Here is a 16,702-nt window from a genome sequence, read left to right on the forward strand (position 1 = left end):
TTCACCCCGAGAAATGTCAGAGCTAATTGAGATCAGAATTTGATTGTGTGACACACACACCCCGACCTCTGCGTAAATGTTCATTTATTGAAGACGTATGAAATAAGTCCTTTTAAGTCATGAGTGTCAGGTTTAGCCGTGTGCATGTCCACAAATCATGGGAGCAGTCTTTGCGGGGACAGAGAGAGAAGCCTTGTCTTGTTATGTCTTTGCAATGAGAATTTGAATAGGCCAGTTTGGCTTGCTGTGGTTTTGCCTAGAGGCAGCTTTCAGGGAGAGATATTTAATATGTTTCCTCTCCTGCACTGAAGACTGAATTTATAGATCCTACTTTGATGGGCACAGGAAATAAAGTCTTAAATAGAATACAAGAAATACAAGTGCCTGTTGGCTGTTGAACCTGTCAGATCTAACATTTTTAATGTTTTTTGGGGGATTTTTTTTATGTCTGGAATGTGACAGGAGAGTAATCTCAGGACTATGGTTGTTTTTGCCTCCTTTTGAATACAATATACAAACTTTCCTGTAAGAATATACTATTTGATTAACTTAAAAAATAGTGTCCAAGCTATTCAGTTGAATGAATTTGAAAAGACAAGTTGAAGTAATTTTGCAATGATTGAAAACAAATCAACTTTCCTAGTCAAATAACCTTGATTTTAATTTAATTGTACTTCAATGGGTTGCAGTAAGGCTGTCAAAAGTACTGAGACTTTTCAATACCACATTTAAAATAATACAATACTAACATTTGATAGTACTGAAAGTACCAAAGCCTTAAAAAAAATGAGCTATAAGTGCTCATTCAAGACGTCAGCTAAAGAATTTGCCTTGAACCATAGCAAAAACCAGACAGTGTTCAGTTTCTTTTTCTGTATCAGTACTGTGTGCAGGTTGTTAATTTGAAAAAAAAAAAATCTATTTTATCTGCCAAGGACTTTTTTCTTTTTTCTATCAAAAGAGGTACCAAGACTCATCTTTTTTATACTGGTACTATATCCCAGTTTAAAATTTTGGTATCATGACAGTCCTAGTTTGCTGTTTTCATTATTGTGAAAAAGACAACAATGACATATCTTAAAGTGTATTGGAGACAAACAGCAAGGTTTTGTCATATGTGTTTTCTTCAAACCACAAAAAGTGTCTCAGGACAGTTTCAAATTTCAAATAATGCATGCTGGGAAATCTGCTCATCTGCTGATCATGCCTCTTTAAAAACTTAATTCAGCGAGTTGATTAAACTCAGTATAGTACATTTATTCAAGTCAAAAGACTTCAAGTTAGAAGAACTCATGTTTATGAGTTCTGAGGTGTGCTGAAAATAAATCCTAGAAATTTTAAGTTAAATTAACTTCAATAAATAAAACGGTATGGTAACAAGAAAAGATCAGTTGACTCCAATAAATTCCTGTATGATTTCTTACAGCGTTGCAATGATGAGTCAATTGTAGTGACCTCCATCATAAATTCTATTAAAATTTGACATTTTGCAAACATTATGCAGGTGTGTATCCATTTTCCTTTTATTTCAATCAGTTGCTGACTTCATTAAGTTAATAAAAGTACAGTGAAAGGTCCACTATGCAATGTGGAAAAAGAAGTCTGAAGGCAGTGAGCCGCTTGGTTGCCATTTGGCCACTTATCACCTATGGACACACTGATGTAACAGGATGTGATTAGCTCCTAATCAAGTACTTCTGGGTCAACTCAGCAAGAGCCAAAATCCCAATTCCTTGTCCTGAACCATTCACTATATAGTCCACTGTTCCCTGAGTCTGCCATTTTGTAGTGGTGGACGTAGTGGACAAAAATGATCCCAGAAAACAGTAAACAACCACAACGGTTTCTGAATGGTCTGAATGGCGTCTCATGTTGTGCTTTCTGCCACCAGACAGCAACACACCATATAGTTTTCTACCCCATATAGTGAAGAGTGAATGGGCGAACATTTTCGGACGCAGCCCCTGACACCCATTAAGGAGGTTACCATAGAGACAGGCCAGTGAGCATGTGATAGGCCTAACTCTGAAACAGCAAGAATTGTCTGGAATCCAATCGCTGTGCTTGCTTCCATCTACAAGGTCATTCATTCATTCTGACAACGCCTGCTCAGCCGATGAACACCTCATTTTCATGATAATCAACAAAACATCCAACCGCAGAGGACAAAGTCATATAGCTGAGGCTCCTGTACAGTGATGGAGAAATCATATAAAATGACAACGCGAACAGCAAGTGATAAAAGCCCCATGATTGCAGTGCAAGTGACGAACACAAAAAGTGTAATGTCTGCACTCAATGCCGTCTACTGCTTAATCCCTATCAGTTGTTTGCCACAGGCCTCCTCAATAATCCCTTATGCAATAAACGGACACAATCTTGCATGGCAGTTGATCTAATGTCAGAGTCAGATGATTATGATTAATGAGGATTCCTTATTGTTCCTTTATGAGTTTCAGCACAAGCTGGGCTGAGGGAGATACCATTTTATATGGAGTCAGTGTCAATAAACGGTACCGACTGAGGGTCGCTTCAGCACTGAAAAAGCGACGACACAGAAACAAAATCCATTTCGAAGCCTTATTTTATCACCCGAGCCAGAAAGGAAAATCCATTTTGGGGACACACCATATCATATCACAGCGCCTCGATGGGGTTAAATGCGTTCATACCTGTAAAAACCCTTTTCCCAAAATTTTTTTGCTTTGTGAATTCAGTTTTTCTTGACCCTGTGATACAAATGCAGCCAACCGCGGGCTCAATTTTGTCTCAGTACGTGAACAATCCCCATCTTGTCACCCTGATGTGTTTTCTTATACAGACGTGTTTCCATTTTCTCTCCTTCTTCGACTCTCCCTTTTTCTTCCCCCTGTTTTTGTACACACCCAGTCAGCCATAATCCCTCCCTGTAGAAGGGGCTCTGGCCAATAAGTGAATGCAATAAACTGTATCAATTTTCTGCTATTGATTATAGATACAGTGTATGAGCACACAAATATGCGTGCACAGTGTCAGCCGCATGCACGCTTGTGTGCACTGGTGCACATGCACTCACGCAAATACACATGTGTGCAAGAAAAAAACATAGACAATCAAATCTGGGTGTTTGAATACAGTATTTGAATGGAGGAGACTTTCGGCTATTTGAATGGAAAATCTATTTCACATTTTTTGTGTGTGTTTGCATTTCCTGAAAATGTCTCATTAAAAACATCACACCTTTTTTTTAAAAAAATAACTAACAAACAGTTAGTAATACTGCTGCTACAGTAATACAGTAATACTGGTGCTAATTCTCTCTTTATAAACTACATTTAAAGGTAAATAACAAAGCTGTGTTTAACTTTGTGCTAAAATTGGATGTAATGATGTTGGAAACATTCTGACAGAACGGAGTATCTTACATCAAATATGCTCAAAATGAAAATATGGATAATTTATTCTTAAATATGTATAGAAAATGATCATTTTGTTTCATTATATTCATTTAAGCCACTATGAACTTGAAAAATATGCTCACTGTGGGGGAGGGGGAAGGGGTTAAACCAAATGTCCATTATATCAAATACGTCACTTATTACTAAGGGCCACAGTGGAACACGGCTGTGACAGAATAAGTATCATTAAGCACCAAATAAAAACAGAAACAAATCACAGTAATTGGATGCAAATTAAAAACAATTAAAACTTGAAACTGTAAATTCACATCCAATCAATACAATTAAATCAATTAATGAAACAAAAGGCCCAAAGAAACATAATTTATCCGTTTTATTTCACGTGAAGGCCAGAGATGTGTCTGATGGTTTGTGCTGGGAGAGCTTGGAGGATTTAAAACGCAATTCATGCCTCGCCCGTCTCCCCCTGCCTCCATCAAGGGTGTCAGCCTTTTGACAAGCATATAAAATCCATTTCATGTGGGTCACAGGTGACCTCCATCCTCCCTCCCCACTCACTTAGCTGTCTACCAGTCATTTGCCTCCTGCAGTAGGTAATGAGCACTAATAAAATTTAATTTTAAAAAAGACGAGAAGGGGTGAAACTTACCATTCAAGATGCTCTGGAAAAAGATAAAAGCCAATATCCACATGCCCTGCTCCGTTCAATCCCCCCCAAGCTATGCTTTCTCTTCTTCCTCCGACCGGTGCCTCCCTGGGTCTCTCTTCTTCAGTGCGCTTGGGGTAAGGTTAAACATTTGCCACTGTCTTGAAGCAAACCGGTCCAAGTCTCTACTTTTTAATATCACCTTCCTACTTTTTCGTTACACTCTTGATTTTTTTCCCTCTCTTTGCGCGCTTGGAACATAAATGAGCCCCTGTGTGATTGTCTTGGGGAGAGCTGCTGTGCTCAGACTCTCCTCCTCTGCTCCGCGTCTTGCTGCTTCTCTCCCTGTTATTCAAAAGGATGCTGAAGGGGTGAAGCCCAGGTGTGTGTGGTGCTGAGTCAGAGCCGGGTACGAGCGGATCCTCAAACAAAAAAATGAATGCAAAAAGAAAAACTGGCTAAAGTAAATCTTTAAAAAAAAAAAATGTCAGAAGCTCCGATTGCCTAAATAAAAGGCTGACTGGCGGATCATCCTTAAATTAAAATTTTAGAAAATTAAAAGAACTAAAAGAGCAAAGAAGCAAACATGGGGGAGAGGGTGGTAGAATACGAATGAAAAGGAGGTTTTTTTCTGAGACTCCAAAGTCAGATCATCTTCATCGCCTCTGTGCGTCCAGCAAGAGGCGAGTAAGCGCATCTTCCCCGGCGCTGCCGCTCTCTAATCGCACCACACTGACTCTCTGAGCATTACACAGAATAACCCTCTCCCTGCCCCTGCAGACGCTTTAATTCCTCATTGCCTTAAAGGAGCAGAGGCGGCTACCGGTCGCTCCTGAGGGCAAAGTGCTACTGGAGGTGAGAGTGTGAGAAGAGACCACGCAGAGAGTGAGTGAGTGGAGCATTTGCATTAAGGAAATGAGCTGCACCTGACGCACCGAGGCACCTAGGATAACATTTTTACGCACGGCTCCAACAGAAAGCGCTGTCTGCTGACGTGCAGGTGCACTCTGTATACAGCATTGTACACAAGATCTGACTTGAATGAAGCCAGTAGAAGGGTATTTCTCCTATATGGAAAAGAGCATGAGGAGAGTTCGTGTAATTAAGGACATCCAATGACGCGTATTTTGTGCTTATTTAAGTACATGAATTAAATTTCTTTTTAATCGAATTACTTAAATTGATTGACAAGTGTGTGGAAAAAACAGAAAGAAAGGGCGATGTTTTTTGTCGGTGGCTGCAGAAAATACAGGGTTAAACTAAAGCATCCCCCACCCCAAAGGCGCACAGCACGCGCGCACACACATACACACTCCATACCGCCTCCCTCAACCCCATAATCCACCCACCAACACCACCACTCCATTTTAATGCCTCTGCCTTGAAGTCAAGGGTGTAGCTGTAGTAGGCAGTGGAAGCCTGTGGGCCTGTCCACATGCAGAGCCGAGTTACACTGAACGTGATGGGCAGTCTGCGTCTTATTCCCTATTTCACATGACAGAGTATACTGAGAGTGAAGTCCTGTTTATTTACCCCGGGACACTCATTGTCTGTGCTCATATCTGGACTGAGGGAAGGAGCTTGAGTGTGGAGTGTGTACAAAAGAAAATAAATAAAAAAAAATCCATTGTGTGGGTGTGTATAAAATACTTATAATGTGTATATATACTTTGTTTGTCTAAATGAAATACTTTGTCTAATCCCTGTGTGTTAATGGTTTGGCACTGCTGATTCCAAATAATAATCTATTCCAAAAATGTGATTCCAATCATTTCATTTTGATTCTGCTTCTTGATTCCAACAGAAATATGAAATTTGTGTGAAATCTGAAATTTCACTCCTGCTACTTTCAAATAAAATGCACAATATTGTAAATGCTACCACTAGGGGTCTCTACATTAAAACAATTAAAACAATAGAGAGGTAAAGTCCCTCTTCTTCTGGTGTGCACCATGGGACCAAACTTCAGAAAAAGTATGGATGGTAGTCAATGGTGAGAGACAAATAATAATAAAGGGCAGTGACTTCACCTCTCTATAACAAAAGACATAGTTTTGGCATCATGAAGTGGAGTGGGATCATGGGAGTTGTCATCTTCACTTTTAAACAACCACCATAGGCGATGAAAATCTATCTGACATTAAGTTATTTTTAAAGTTTTATTCAAGTTATGTTCAACCAATGATTTTCTTCTTCACTCTCTTTTTTGTGTTTAAATATTGTTTGAAATATTTGGGATAATGTAAGTAAACAACTCAACAAAATATACAAGGCTTTTGTTTTACACTTTTTAAAGTGGAAATGTTATATATTATCACTTTAAAGTGTTTGCTGCAAACACTTACCCTATATCAACCTGGCGATCTGTCTGCACCTACAGATGAGTGATTTGAAGACACGCATGTCTTCCTGTCTCCTAATGCATTTGTCTTATTAAATCTTGAGTCTAGCATTATTCCCAGCTAACCTACTCAGCCACTGCTAAGTTGCTTGACAAGCAGGAGAATAGTATAAATTGTGAGTGCTGTTACAATCTCCTCAATTTAGCAAATGTTACGCTAGAAAACGTTTTACAAAAACGGGTTACTCCTCTACTGTTGCAGTAAAATAACCTAAATAAACCACACAATATTCAAGAAACTAAAAAAGAGACCACCATCATTACGGATATTTAGCTATTGTTAGCTTGACTAAGTGTTTTCGCTGTTAACTTTCATCCTTGGCAATTAGCATTTCACAAAACTCTTCTTCTTCTTTTTCTTCAGCTTATTGGTGGTTGGCAAACCAGCTTAGACGTGCATTACTGCCACCAAGTGGACTGAAGAAAATAAAAACAAAACAAACAAACAAAAAATTCTAAATTCTTTTGACTAAATAAAGGACACTCACAGAATCAAAATCAAGGAGTTGATAAGCGGAATAAGAATCTAATCAGATTTGTTAAAATCTAAAATATACCCAACCCTAGGCATTACTCTACCTTTTCCTGGCTCTGAGCGCTGGTGTTTTGATCAGCCTATTTTCTTGCTGACCAGTCTTCCTATGTTTGTCTACACTGTGTGTCCACATGTCTGCTCGTCTCTCCTCCAGTCTTCACTCCAGTGCAGCAGACAAGCACGAACACTGCTCTGCATGAAGTCTGTATCAGAACACACTGTTCTAGCTTAGCCTCAAAAGGTATAGCTCTCTCTTGTCTATTCAGCCATGGCCCAAATTTAATTGTTCTTTTATCACAGATGTCCTCTGTTTGAGCTATTGTTATGCCAAACTGTATGTTTAATTGAGTAAGAGGATCATTTTACCAACTTCTTTCCTTAAGCTGTAAGATAAACCAAAACAAGCTGAAGTGTCTGTAGCACTAAGGAGAAAACACGGGTGAATCAGGGCAGTGGGTCAGAGATCCTGCCTGTCAGTTAAAGTGGATTAGGAGCGCTGTGCTTGTGTTTCAGCTCAGGATTCTTGGCATGGACGGACAAGTAAGTTCATTAGCAGCAACAGACTGTGAGATATGATCGTGTAAGAGGGAAGATGCAATACGAGCCCCGTACCTTTGTTTATGTTTACATTGTACACTGCAGATTTCACAACCAGTGAAGCCAAACCAGTTTCTTTCGAAATACTGTGATGATTCTCCTTCACTATCTCTGCCGACTGACAGCGACGACCCCAGACTGTACCAGGGTAATGCTGACTGGCTGACTGAATGGTGTGACAAATATGCCCTTATCATCAAAACTAATGAGACAGGGGAAATTATTTTTGGCCTTCCTCCCGATTTTCAGATGCCTTCAGTGACAATTCACGATGAAGAAATTAAACAAGTCTTTTCAAACAAATGCCTGATAGATGCCACCCTGTCATGGACTCCTCATATAGAATTTAATTGTGAGAAGATACAGCAGCACATTTATTTCTCCGTACACTCTGATCTTTTGGAGCAAGAAGCCAGATAATTTTACTGGTTTTTAAATCTGTGATTAAGGGTGTCATGCTGTACTGCACTACGGCCTGGTTCAGCAGCCTATCTGTGAAATATAAAACTAAACTACTGTATATAGGGGAGAGTGGGGCATCTTGTCACACGGATAAGTTGTCACACTGGCTATATCTGGAACACCAGAGGGCACTATCTAAAAAAAAATCTACGTGTTGAAGGTGCAACTCACTGTTTTGAAGTCATTTTGTTCTTGATGTGCAGTATATGTCCCAAAAACTAAATGGCACTATTTATGTAATAAAACTTTGCTAAATAATTATATTCAAATGACCCTTCCTAAGTCTGACTCCTTTTTTCTCCGCACTCCAATAACAAATTTGATACCTGGCAATTTTGTTGCAAATTTCTCCTTTTGCTGTAATAGCAACACATAGAGTCACATGTTAAGTTAGCTAATATTGACAAAATGCTAGCTTACTAGCTGGCTAACGATTGATGTAGCTATCTAGTTACCTCATGGTTTGCTAACATTATCTATCAGATGTAACTAACTAGCTAACTAATTAGCTAGCTAGGCAACATTTTGCTAACATTTGTTCATTTAAGATAAGAATATAATGTCTTTTCTTTTTAGCATAGACAAGCCATACACATGTCTAAGTACAAAAACACAGAAAATCAGAAAGTTGACTTTGAGTTGAGTTTACACTTGAGTTTACAGTTTGCAGTACTTTCAATTATATTATTTTTGCACAGACTTGAGGAGGGAAAGGTGTGTTTTGATACCTTTGATAAGTCCTGTACCAAAGCTAACTTGTGCTATTGCTGACAAAAGCACACATGTAACTCTGGAGCAAGATGTCTCAGTGCTTTGGGGGCAAATGATCAAATGTGACATTTTTTCCCAGTGTGCATTATCCTGCTGCAGCCCAGCCCAGCTTTGCTAGCTGCAAAAGTTGGCTGTTACTATACAACATGTAAACAACAGTGTGTGTTGATATACTGCTTCACGCAGTATTAGTAGTAATTGAATTATTATGTTGCCACAAAGTGGTTGCAATAAACAGAAGGGTGCACTGTAAGCTTTTATTATTAAAAAAGGATAGTGTTCAAATATCTTTTTCTGGGGAGGGAAGAAAATAATGAAGAAAATAATGAAAGGAAGGACAAGGGGAAGCCACTTAAAATGGTTTGGAATGATGAACGAAAGACCAACAATAGCAGAACACCACCCAACATAATGCTAATCAAAATATGAACAATATTCCAAACATCTGTCGAAAAGAATCAGACTTTTAACTGCAAAAATCCTCTACTTTTATACATGTTCATTTTCTTATATGCTCTTATTTGTTTAAAAATATAATGTAACAATTTACCCTGCTTAGTGTGACAACTATTACAACATTTATTGGTCATCCTGCAACACACTCCTTTAAAGCTTCTCTCAACAAGAGCATGCCCTCCAACAGGTGATTCAGAGTCCCTTCAAACACAACAGGCGGAAGAATTCTTTAATACATCAGTCCGTCCTGTTGCCAAGCCAAAAATCAGAGTGCTGAGATCTAAATCCAAAAGATAAAATGTGATAAGCACTGCATATTTGTCATGACTGTTTGTGGTGTTTTTGTACATTTGTGGAAAGTGTCATATGTCTACTCTCTGTTTAACATGTGTGTAATCTTTTGAATGGAGATGCCCAAGGATACAAATGAATTTCGGTGTTTACTGACAATAAAATTGTACCGTAACATACCATATTGTATCATATTGTATTGTTGAGGGATGTCACAATTTCAATATTAAATCTAAAACTGATCAAAATGTGCTTTCAATTTCAATAATCCAAATCAAAGGCAGAATTGATGATTGTCCCAACACGTGTTCAAAGAAAAAAAATCTTTTTAGCAAATACTTTGAAAATGTAAATGACAGTCTTCAGGGCATAAAATCAATGATCTGTTCATCTTTTCAAATCAAAACTCGAAAGTACAGCGATGACATAGACAGCTATGTCATCAAAAAAAGTTTAAATAAAAAAAACGATAATATTGTATTGTATTGTATCATATCATGTCGTATTGTATTATAACATGTTGCATGGAGCAATTTTAATGGGGAAAGAAGTGAAAGTAAAGCCGCTTGCTCATTTCTAATGTTTGTTCTCTGTTAAGTTCAAGGACTACGTGTGTAAAGCTGAAGGCAAAGCCTATTTATTCCCCACAGGTAATCAACCACACTACATGTACCTTTCCTTGGTTCAGCCTTCAGCTGCAATGTTCAACAGTTGAAGGTTTTTTAGTCACGGAAGGTGACATTAACAGCCAGCAAAGACAAACAAAACCCAAGGAGGGAGGAAAAAAAAACTGTGGGCTCAAGGGATTGGGAGAGGGGATCCATGGAATTAGAGGGTGCCATCTGACATTTTAGAGGAAATAAGGCATTGCTATAATCTTGCTCAGCAAACAGGATTTTATGAGAAGCTGAAATTAAAAATTTGGAAAAAGAAATGGAATGAGTAAAGAAATGCAAACCAAAAAGGTTATATTTTTTGAGTGGGATGTGAAAACTAATGCTAACACAAATAGAACAATCAGACCTGGTGTCATATACGCAGAAAAAAGGAGCAATGACTCTTTTCACCACGGCACTTAGGCCAGAGTAACATTGACAGGGGGTCTACGTATTGTGTGTACAGTATATACACCCTCCCACCACTGTACACACACGCCATATGTGGGAGTTGCCCGGTATAAGCACAGTTTCTCAATGTGTGTTTGACAGCAAACAGAGAGTAACATCAACACTGACCAGATGACCTTAAAACAACAAAATGACAGCAGGTGATGATATCATACTTGAATTAGTGATATTAAAGGTGGAGAAAAAGCAATATAATTGTGCCTTTGTAAGTACAGTCCTGTATGTATGACTTATATTTGATCCCTATATGGTGTCTAATTTTTGGTTAGTGAGAATTAATTACCTTTTCACCTTAAAAACTGTAATTAAGAAATAATTGCCGCCTTCTCTGTATCCAACAATACCCACCTCTATGAAGGAAGGTTTAATAACACATCACAGGGATGGTTTGAAGTATTTAAAATGGGGTTGTATGCAGCACTTATTCATAGTCAGTGTATTATCTACTCTAGATGGTGGATGACATGCCTCCAGTTTGGAGAAGCAGACATGAGCACCAGCACAGAAGCTAAGCAATGTACTGCCGTGGACAGGGTCAGCAGCAAAATATATCATAGCCAATTAAAAAAAGATCCATCTAAATAGATCAATATCAGTTTAAGTGCTCACCATATTTAGAAGATTTTCTGCTTTACCTTGCCATCAGACAGCTTTGTCCAACAGGAAACTGCTGTTATATAAACCAAATATCACTCTTTCTCGCTCAGTCAGACTCCTGTGCAGTACAGTAATTAGTTCCTTATTTTAAACTGTCTTAATCTTTTAGTTTGTGCTATTGTATGATTTTGATTAATCTGAATAAATCTTTTCAAACACAGAAGAACACAATGACAAGAACAAACAGACTAATAGACTGAGGCAGCTGTAGAACAGCAGCTCCTGGTGAAATGAACGATTTTGCTAATGGAGTCTGGTTTGGAATGAGTGATATTAGACTTTGTAATGGTAGTTTCCAACCAGAAAAGGCTGTCTGATGGCAGGGTAAATTGGTGAAAATATTCTAAACATAGCATACATTTAAACCGATGTTTGTTTCTTTAGGTGGGCTTTTTAGGTGGCTTAAAGATGTTTTGCTGCTGACCCTGTCCACAGTAGTACATTGCTTAGTTTTACTACACTGGGACTCTTAAACTGCTTACATAAACTGTTGGCCCTCTACTGTAGATAATACACTGACTATTTATAAGTACCTCATAAAACCCCATTTCTAATAATGCAAACCATCCCTGAGATGCAATACATAACAAGAACAGACCGAAACATGAAGCATCATGGTGGAATATAGCTCCATTGTAATTTTGGTGAAACAAAGATCACATTTAGCTGACCGCGGTGATACACACAGATCAAATGTTTCTGTTGGTGGCACACAGGGACTTCCATCCTTATGGAAAACAGGTGCTAGTGTTTGTTACTTACACCCAGCAGACAGCTGTACAACTTAACACTGAATGCTACTTGTGATGTGAAAGACAATACCTTGATTTTCACTCTGAAGACAAGAGCATTGACCTTGTGACCAGCGGGCTGAGGAATTCAATAATAACCCCTGACGGATCGTATTCAGGCTAGTAGAGGAGGCACATATGTTTTCTAATTACAAAACCAATGTTTATGTCCTTGCAGGCCTGATGTAAATTATTTTCACATGTATACTGAAGTTAAAGCTGAAGACCATGAAGCTCTTTGATACAGTGTATCATGATATTCATCTGTTTGGTTGAGTGTGGTACATTAAAAATGCATTATAAGAAACAATGATCGGGTTTGTCAGGTTGCACCTGTGTCATTTAACTTATGAATAAACTTATGATATAATGGAATACCTGTACTGCTATATATCCATTCACATTGTTTTGGTGTGAGCTGCCGAGTTTCTGAGATATTTCAGAAATTATCAAGATATTGTTTTTGAGACGAAACCCATGTGCAGCATTGTTTTGTTTTTTTTAAACTGCACAGACACTTCATCCCGGCATCGTGCACAGGCCTTTGCTAGAAAAAAAATTATGTCAACTCGAGGCCTAATGGAACTAGATGACACTTTCCTGTAGGAAATATTACCAAATACCTCTACACCAAACTACAAAAACTGTGCTAGCTAGCTCTGTGTTGCTAATATTACGGCTCAGCCATGGAGGACGGCATATCTCTGAGGAGATACACGTTTGGATTGGATAGGAAAAAAAAACATTTACAACCTGACACTGCTTAACACAAGCTCTCTGTATTATTTTGAGTAACCAGTTCATGATTTCTCAAAAGAGACGTTGCTGTTGAGTTTTTCAAATTTAAATTTAAATTTTTTGGCTCTTTGACCATCACAAGCCGAGTGCCATCTACTCCTATTATATGCAAAACAGTACTATCAAATGAGTAGCACATTAAACTAAATAGCACTACAGGAGAGGGAAAATATGTTCACATGAGCTCTAAACATACATTTTGTGTGTGTGTGTGTGCAAAGAAACGATTACAGAACAAGTGAAGACAAGTGCATAAGCAGCTCAAACAAGATTAGACAAGAGACAACAGACCAAAACAAAAATAAGGGACAAATATACGAAAACTGAAATAGAGTAAAACAAACAAATAACATAACATGAGTTCAGCCTAGTGGGTACATAGTAAACATACATAGTAAACATACATACATGGTTGAGAGCTGTGTGTGTGTGTGTGTGTGTGTGTGTGTGTGTGTGTGTGTGTGTGTGTGTGTGTGTGTGTGTGTGTAGCGGGGTTTGAAAAGCAGTTGCTGTATTTGTACATATGTTCACATATGTTCCTCTAAACATACATTTCAAACTAAAAAGCTTGCCATCACTGTTTAATATATCCTCATGAGAAATCCTCATGACAAAAGGTCATGTATATATGTATATATGATATTCATGTGTGGTTGGTATATAAACATGAGACTGCACGTCTCAAGTAGCATAATTCAGTTTGTCCACAGCCATGTTTTGAATGTGAGTAGAGTTGATTTTTGGTGGGGTTTGAGTTTACTGTGTGGGTAAGGGGGAGGAGAAGGGTGTAGTTCATTTTAGCCCCCCAGCATGATGCCTAAACAGTGGTAAGTGAATGTGACAATGAGGCCCCTGGGCTGCCGCAGACAGTCTTGGCCTTGCAGTGTGTGGTCATGCATGCGTGTCTGTCCGTGGGTGTGTTTGCGTGTGCCACCATGTCTGTGTGTGGATACAAGCAGGGAAGTGGAGCACATATGAGACGAATCATGAACACTGCTCACCCAAGGTCGTGACTCCTCAGACTGTTACAGCCACACTGGCACGGGGGCCTGCGCTTGGTGCTCTTTATTTTACTGCCAACGTCATCCTGGCTGAAAAAATTAAGATGAAATATATTAATTTGAGTAGTGGTAATAGTTGGTGTGAGTTTAGTTGAGTAGTGTAGTTGGTGTTTTTATTTATCCCACACAGTAATATAACTTTAATGGTTAAGTTTTTTTCGGTGAAGCCTGGTGATGTGTGCAGGTGGATTTACTCAATATACAAAATATCACAGAGGGCGTCTCTTGAAGTGTATTTAAAAATCCAAGAAAATCTATTAGAATTTTTTTTTTAAATCTACGGGACACAAAAAAGATGTAGATGAATAGAAGTTGGCAGTTATTGGACTTTGGAGCAACTAAGGAGTAGACTGTGCGAAATGAACTGCAGCTTAATATCATGACTCAGTGTATTGATATAAATTCTGGCTCTTATTTTCATATTTTTTTTATATTCATAGTAACAACTTACTCACCAATTGTCACAGCTACAGGGATTTCCAGGGAGCTACTTTCTGTACTTATTTTCAGTCAAACTAAAAATAAAATAAAAAATAAACATCACTTTCAGCTCCAGAGTCCAATCCCACATCTTAAATGGTGAGTGAAATGTCAGCACAAGCCAAACTGGTTACGGGTCAACTGCTTACTGGCCTGGCCAGTTATCATATCTGATATTCTGAACTTTTACAATCAGAATCGTATTTCTTTTTTAAATCTAATTGGCAATAAGATAAATTAATTTTAAAATACGCTACTTCGGCTCTGATGCAGCTGCCAGTTCGATTCTAATTAAACATCTTAAAGGCATTCCAGTACTAATGTCAATACTATTTTTTATTATATTTTTATTATATTCAACTTACTTTATTTTCTTTATAAAACTTTTTTTTGTTTGTTTGTTTGTTTAGGATAATGTTGAAAAGTTCTTTTTCAATTAACTACGTTCTCATTTCAATGAAGGTTGTGAAGGAGTTAATGGTTTGTTTGTTTTTTGACACCAAGATTTAATTTTTTACTGCAAATATAAACCAGTTCCAAATATCAGTTCTCAGCCAACACGCAGCTTCACCATACACTCTATCATGTCCTGCCTTATACCAATCTAATGACTTGAGATCAGACACACAGTGAGCTTCAGTGGAGCTGCATAAACTCCCATTAATAGCCATCTTCATTGCAAAATATGAACCATAATGAGATGATAGAGCACATTTTTCCTCAGCTATGTTTCTTCTTCTATGCAGCACCTTCCTCTCTACAGGGCACTCACTCACACACCACACATGTTCATACACACACACAGAGTCCTCCCGCCCCTCCCTGTCCCTCTGGCCAACCCTGTCCCTGGCGTGTGTGCAGACAGGCTGGGTAATCCCTCAGGATGGGGCCTCTTGTTTTGACAACTCCTGTGAAGCCCAGTGTCTCTTACAACAAAACACAGACTGGCCTATCATCAGCAAAATGTCAGCCCTCAGCTCACTCCTTCGTCACCCAGAGGAGGATCAGGTTGCCTTTACACTATGTGACCCATTAACTCAGAATAGAAACATTCTCAGCACCGGTATAATGATCCCCTTTGTTTGCTAAGACAATGACATTGATAAGAGACAAGCCACGCTCGTGGCTCCTGATAGAAGTGTGTCTAAGGTTACGTGTTGCTAGGTCCGGAGTGATGTGGCTCCTAAACAGAGTTCAGGGTGGTGTACTCTTACTATCTACTGCTCCCAGTGGGATGAAAAGACATCTGCAGGTCAATCAGCATCAGCACACATGCACACTCTTTAAATTAGGACTGCTAGACAGAAGGTAATATGTCAAAGGGGCTAATGATAAAATACTGAAGAGGAGATGTGCTTCTGTGGAGGTCAGTGAAAAGAGCAGAGGAGTATAGTTTAGAGGCTTGATTACCTTCTTTGGAGGACCACCCACATCAAACATGCACTCACTGCACTGTTTGGTGGCTTGGATAAAAGATAATATTTGCTTTATAAAACATTAAGTTGTGACTTCAGAGCAAATTTCTAAATTCATCTCTTTTCATTTTTCGAAATGTGCTCATCCATTTTCTTGCTGTGTGTTAGATAAGAAATAGATGCTAGTCTCATATCTGGACATCAAATACGAAGATACCACCAGCAGTGGTGGTTCGTTTTGGGCAGAGCCCGGCTAGGTGTTTCCTCTTGTTTTCAGTCTTTATGCTAAGCTAAGCTAACTGACTGCTGATTTGATATAGTGTCACAGGGATGAGGTATTTTTGTAGGGAAACCTGGAAGTTAGCATCATTCCGGTGCCCTCCACAAAAGCCCAATGAGATTCTTCCACTTGATTTTGGACTCAACAAGTTTTGTTCAACAAGATAATCTTCACAAATCGAACACCACTGTTATGATATTTGAAGTGCAACTGCAATCACCAAAAACAAAACGCTATAAACGAACTTCACCACAGTTAAGACACTTGAATGCTTCAAAATTCACAAGTGGGGTATTTAATGACATATTTTATGTTGTAGAACAAAATGTGTTCTATTAAGCTTGTGTCATCACATACCTTACCTTTCAGGCATCTAACCAAAACCCACTGAATTTGAGACGAGGGAATCAGAAGTGCTATTATGCCAACTCACTATCTGGTTTTTGGGTTGCAGCACTTTTATACAATGGGTCCTGATGCTGTGTGCAGTGACCCATGCAGTCTCCCCTGCAGGTGTGTGTGTGTACACTGTCTAC

At 38.7% G+C, this 16,702-nt stretch overlaps 1 protein-coding gene across 2 annotated transcripts in view; it reads right to left on the minus strand.

Annotated features, from left to right (window-relative positions):
- The window catches only part of dscamb (Down syndrome cell adhesion molecule b), a 159,072-nt gene extending 154,213 nt beyond the window's left edge, over window positions 1-4,859 (minus strand). For both annotated transcript variants that reach the window (XM_084717299.1, XM_084717298.1), the window contains exon 1: window positions 4,048-4,859. In XM_084717299.1, coding sequence (XP_084573425.1) covers window positions 4,048-4,090 — 43 coding nt within the window. In that variant the 5' untranslated portion in view covers window positions 4,091-4,859. The remainder of the gene's footprint in view (window positions 1-4,047) is intronic.
- Window positions 4,860-16,702: the final 11,843 nt, after the last annotated feature.

This window comes from Lutjanus erythropterus, chromosome 4 (genome assembly GCF_056507025.1).
Source record: "Lutjanus erythropterus isolate fLutEry1 chromosome 4, fLutEry1.hap2, whole genome shotgun sequence".
Taxonomy (NCBI): Eukaryota; Metazoa; Chordata; class Actinopteri; order Lutjaniformes; family Lutjanidae; genus Lutjanus; species Lutjanus erythropterus.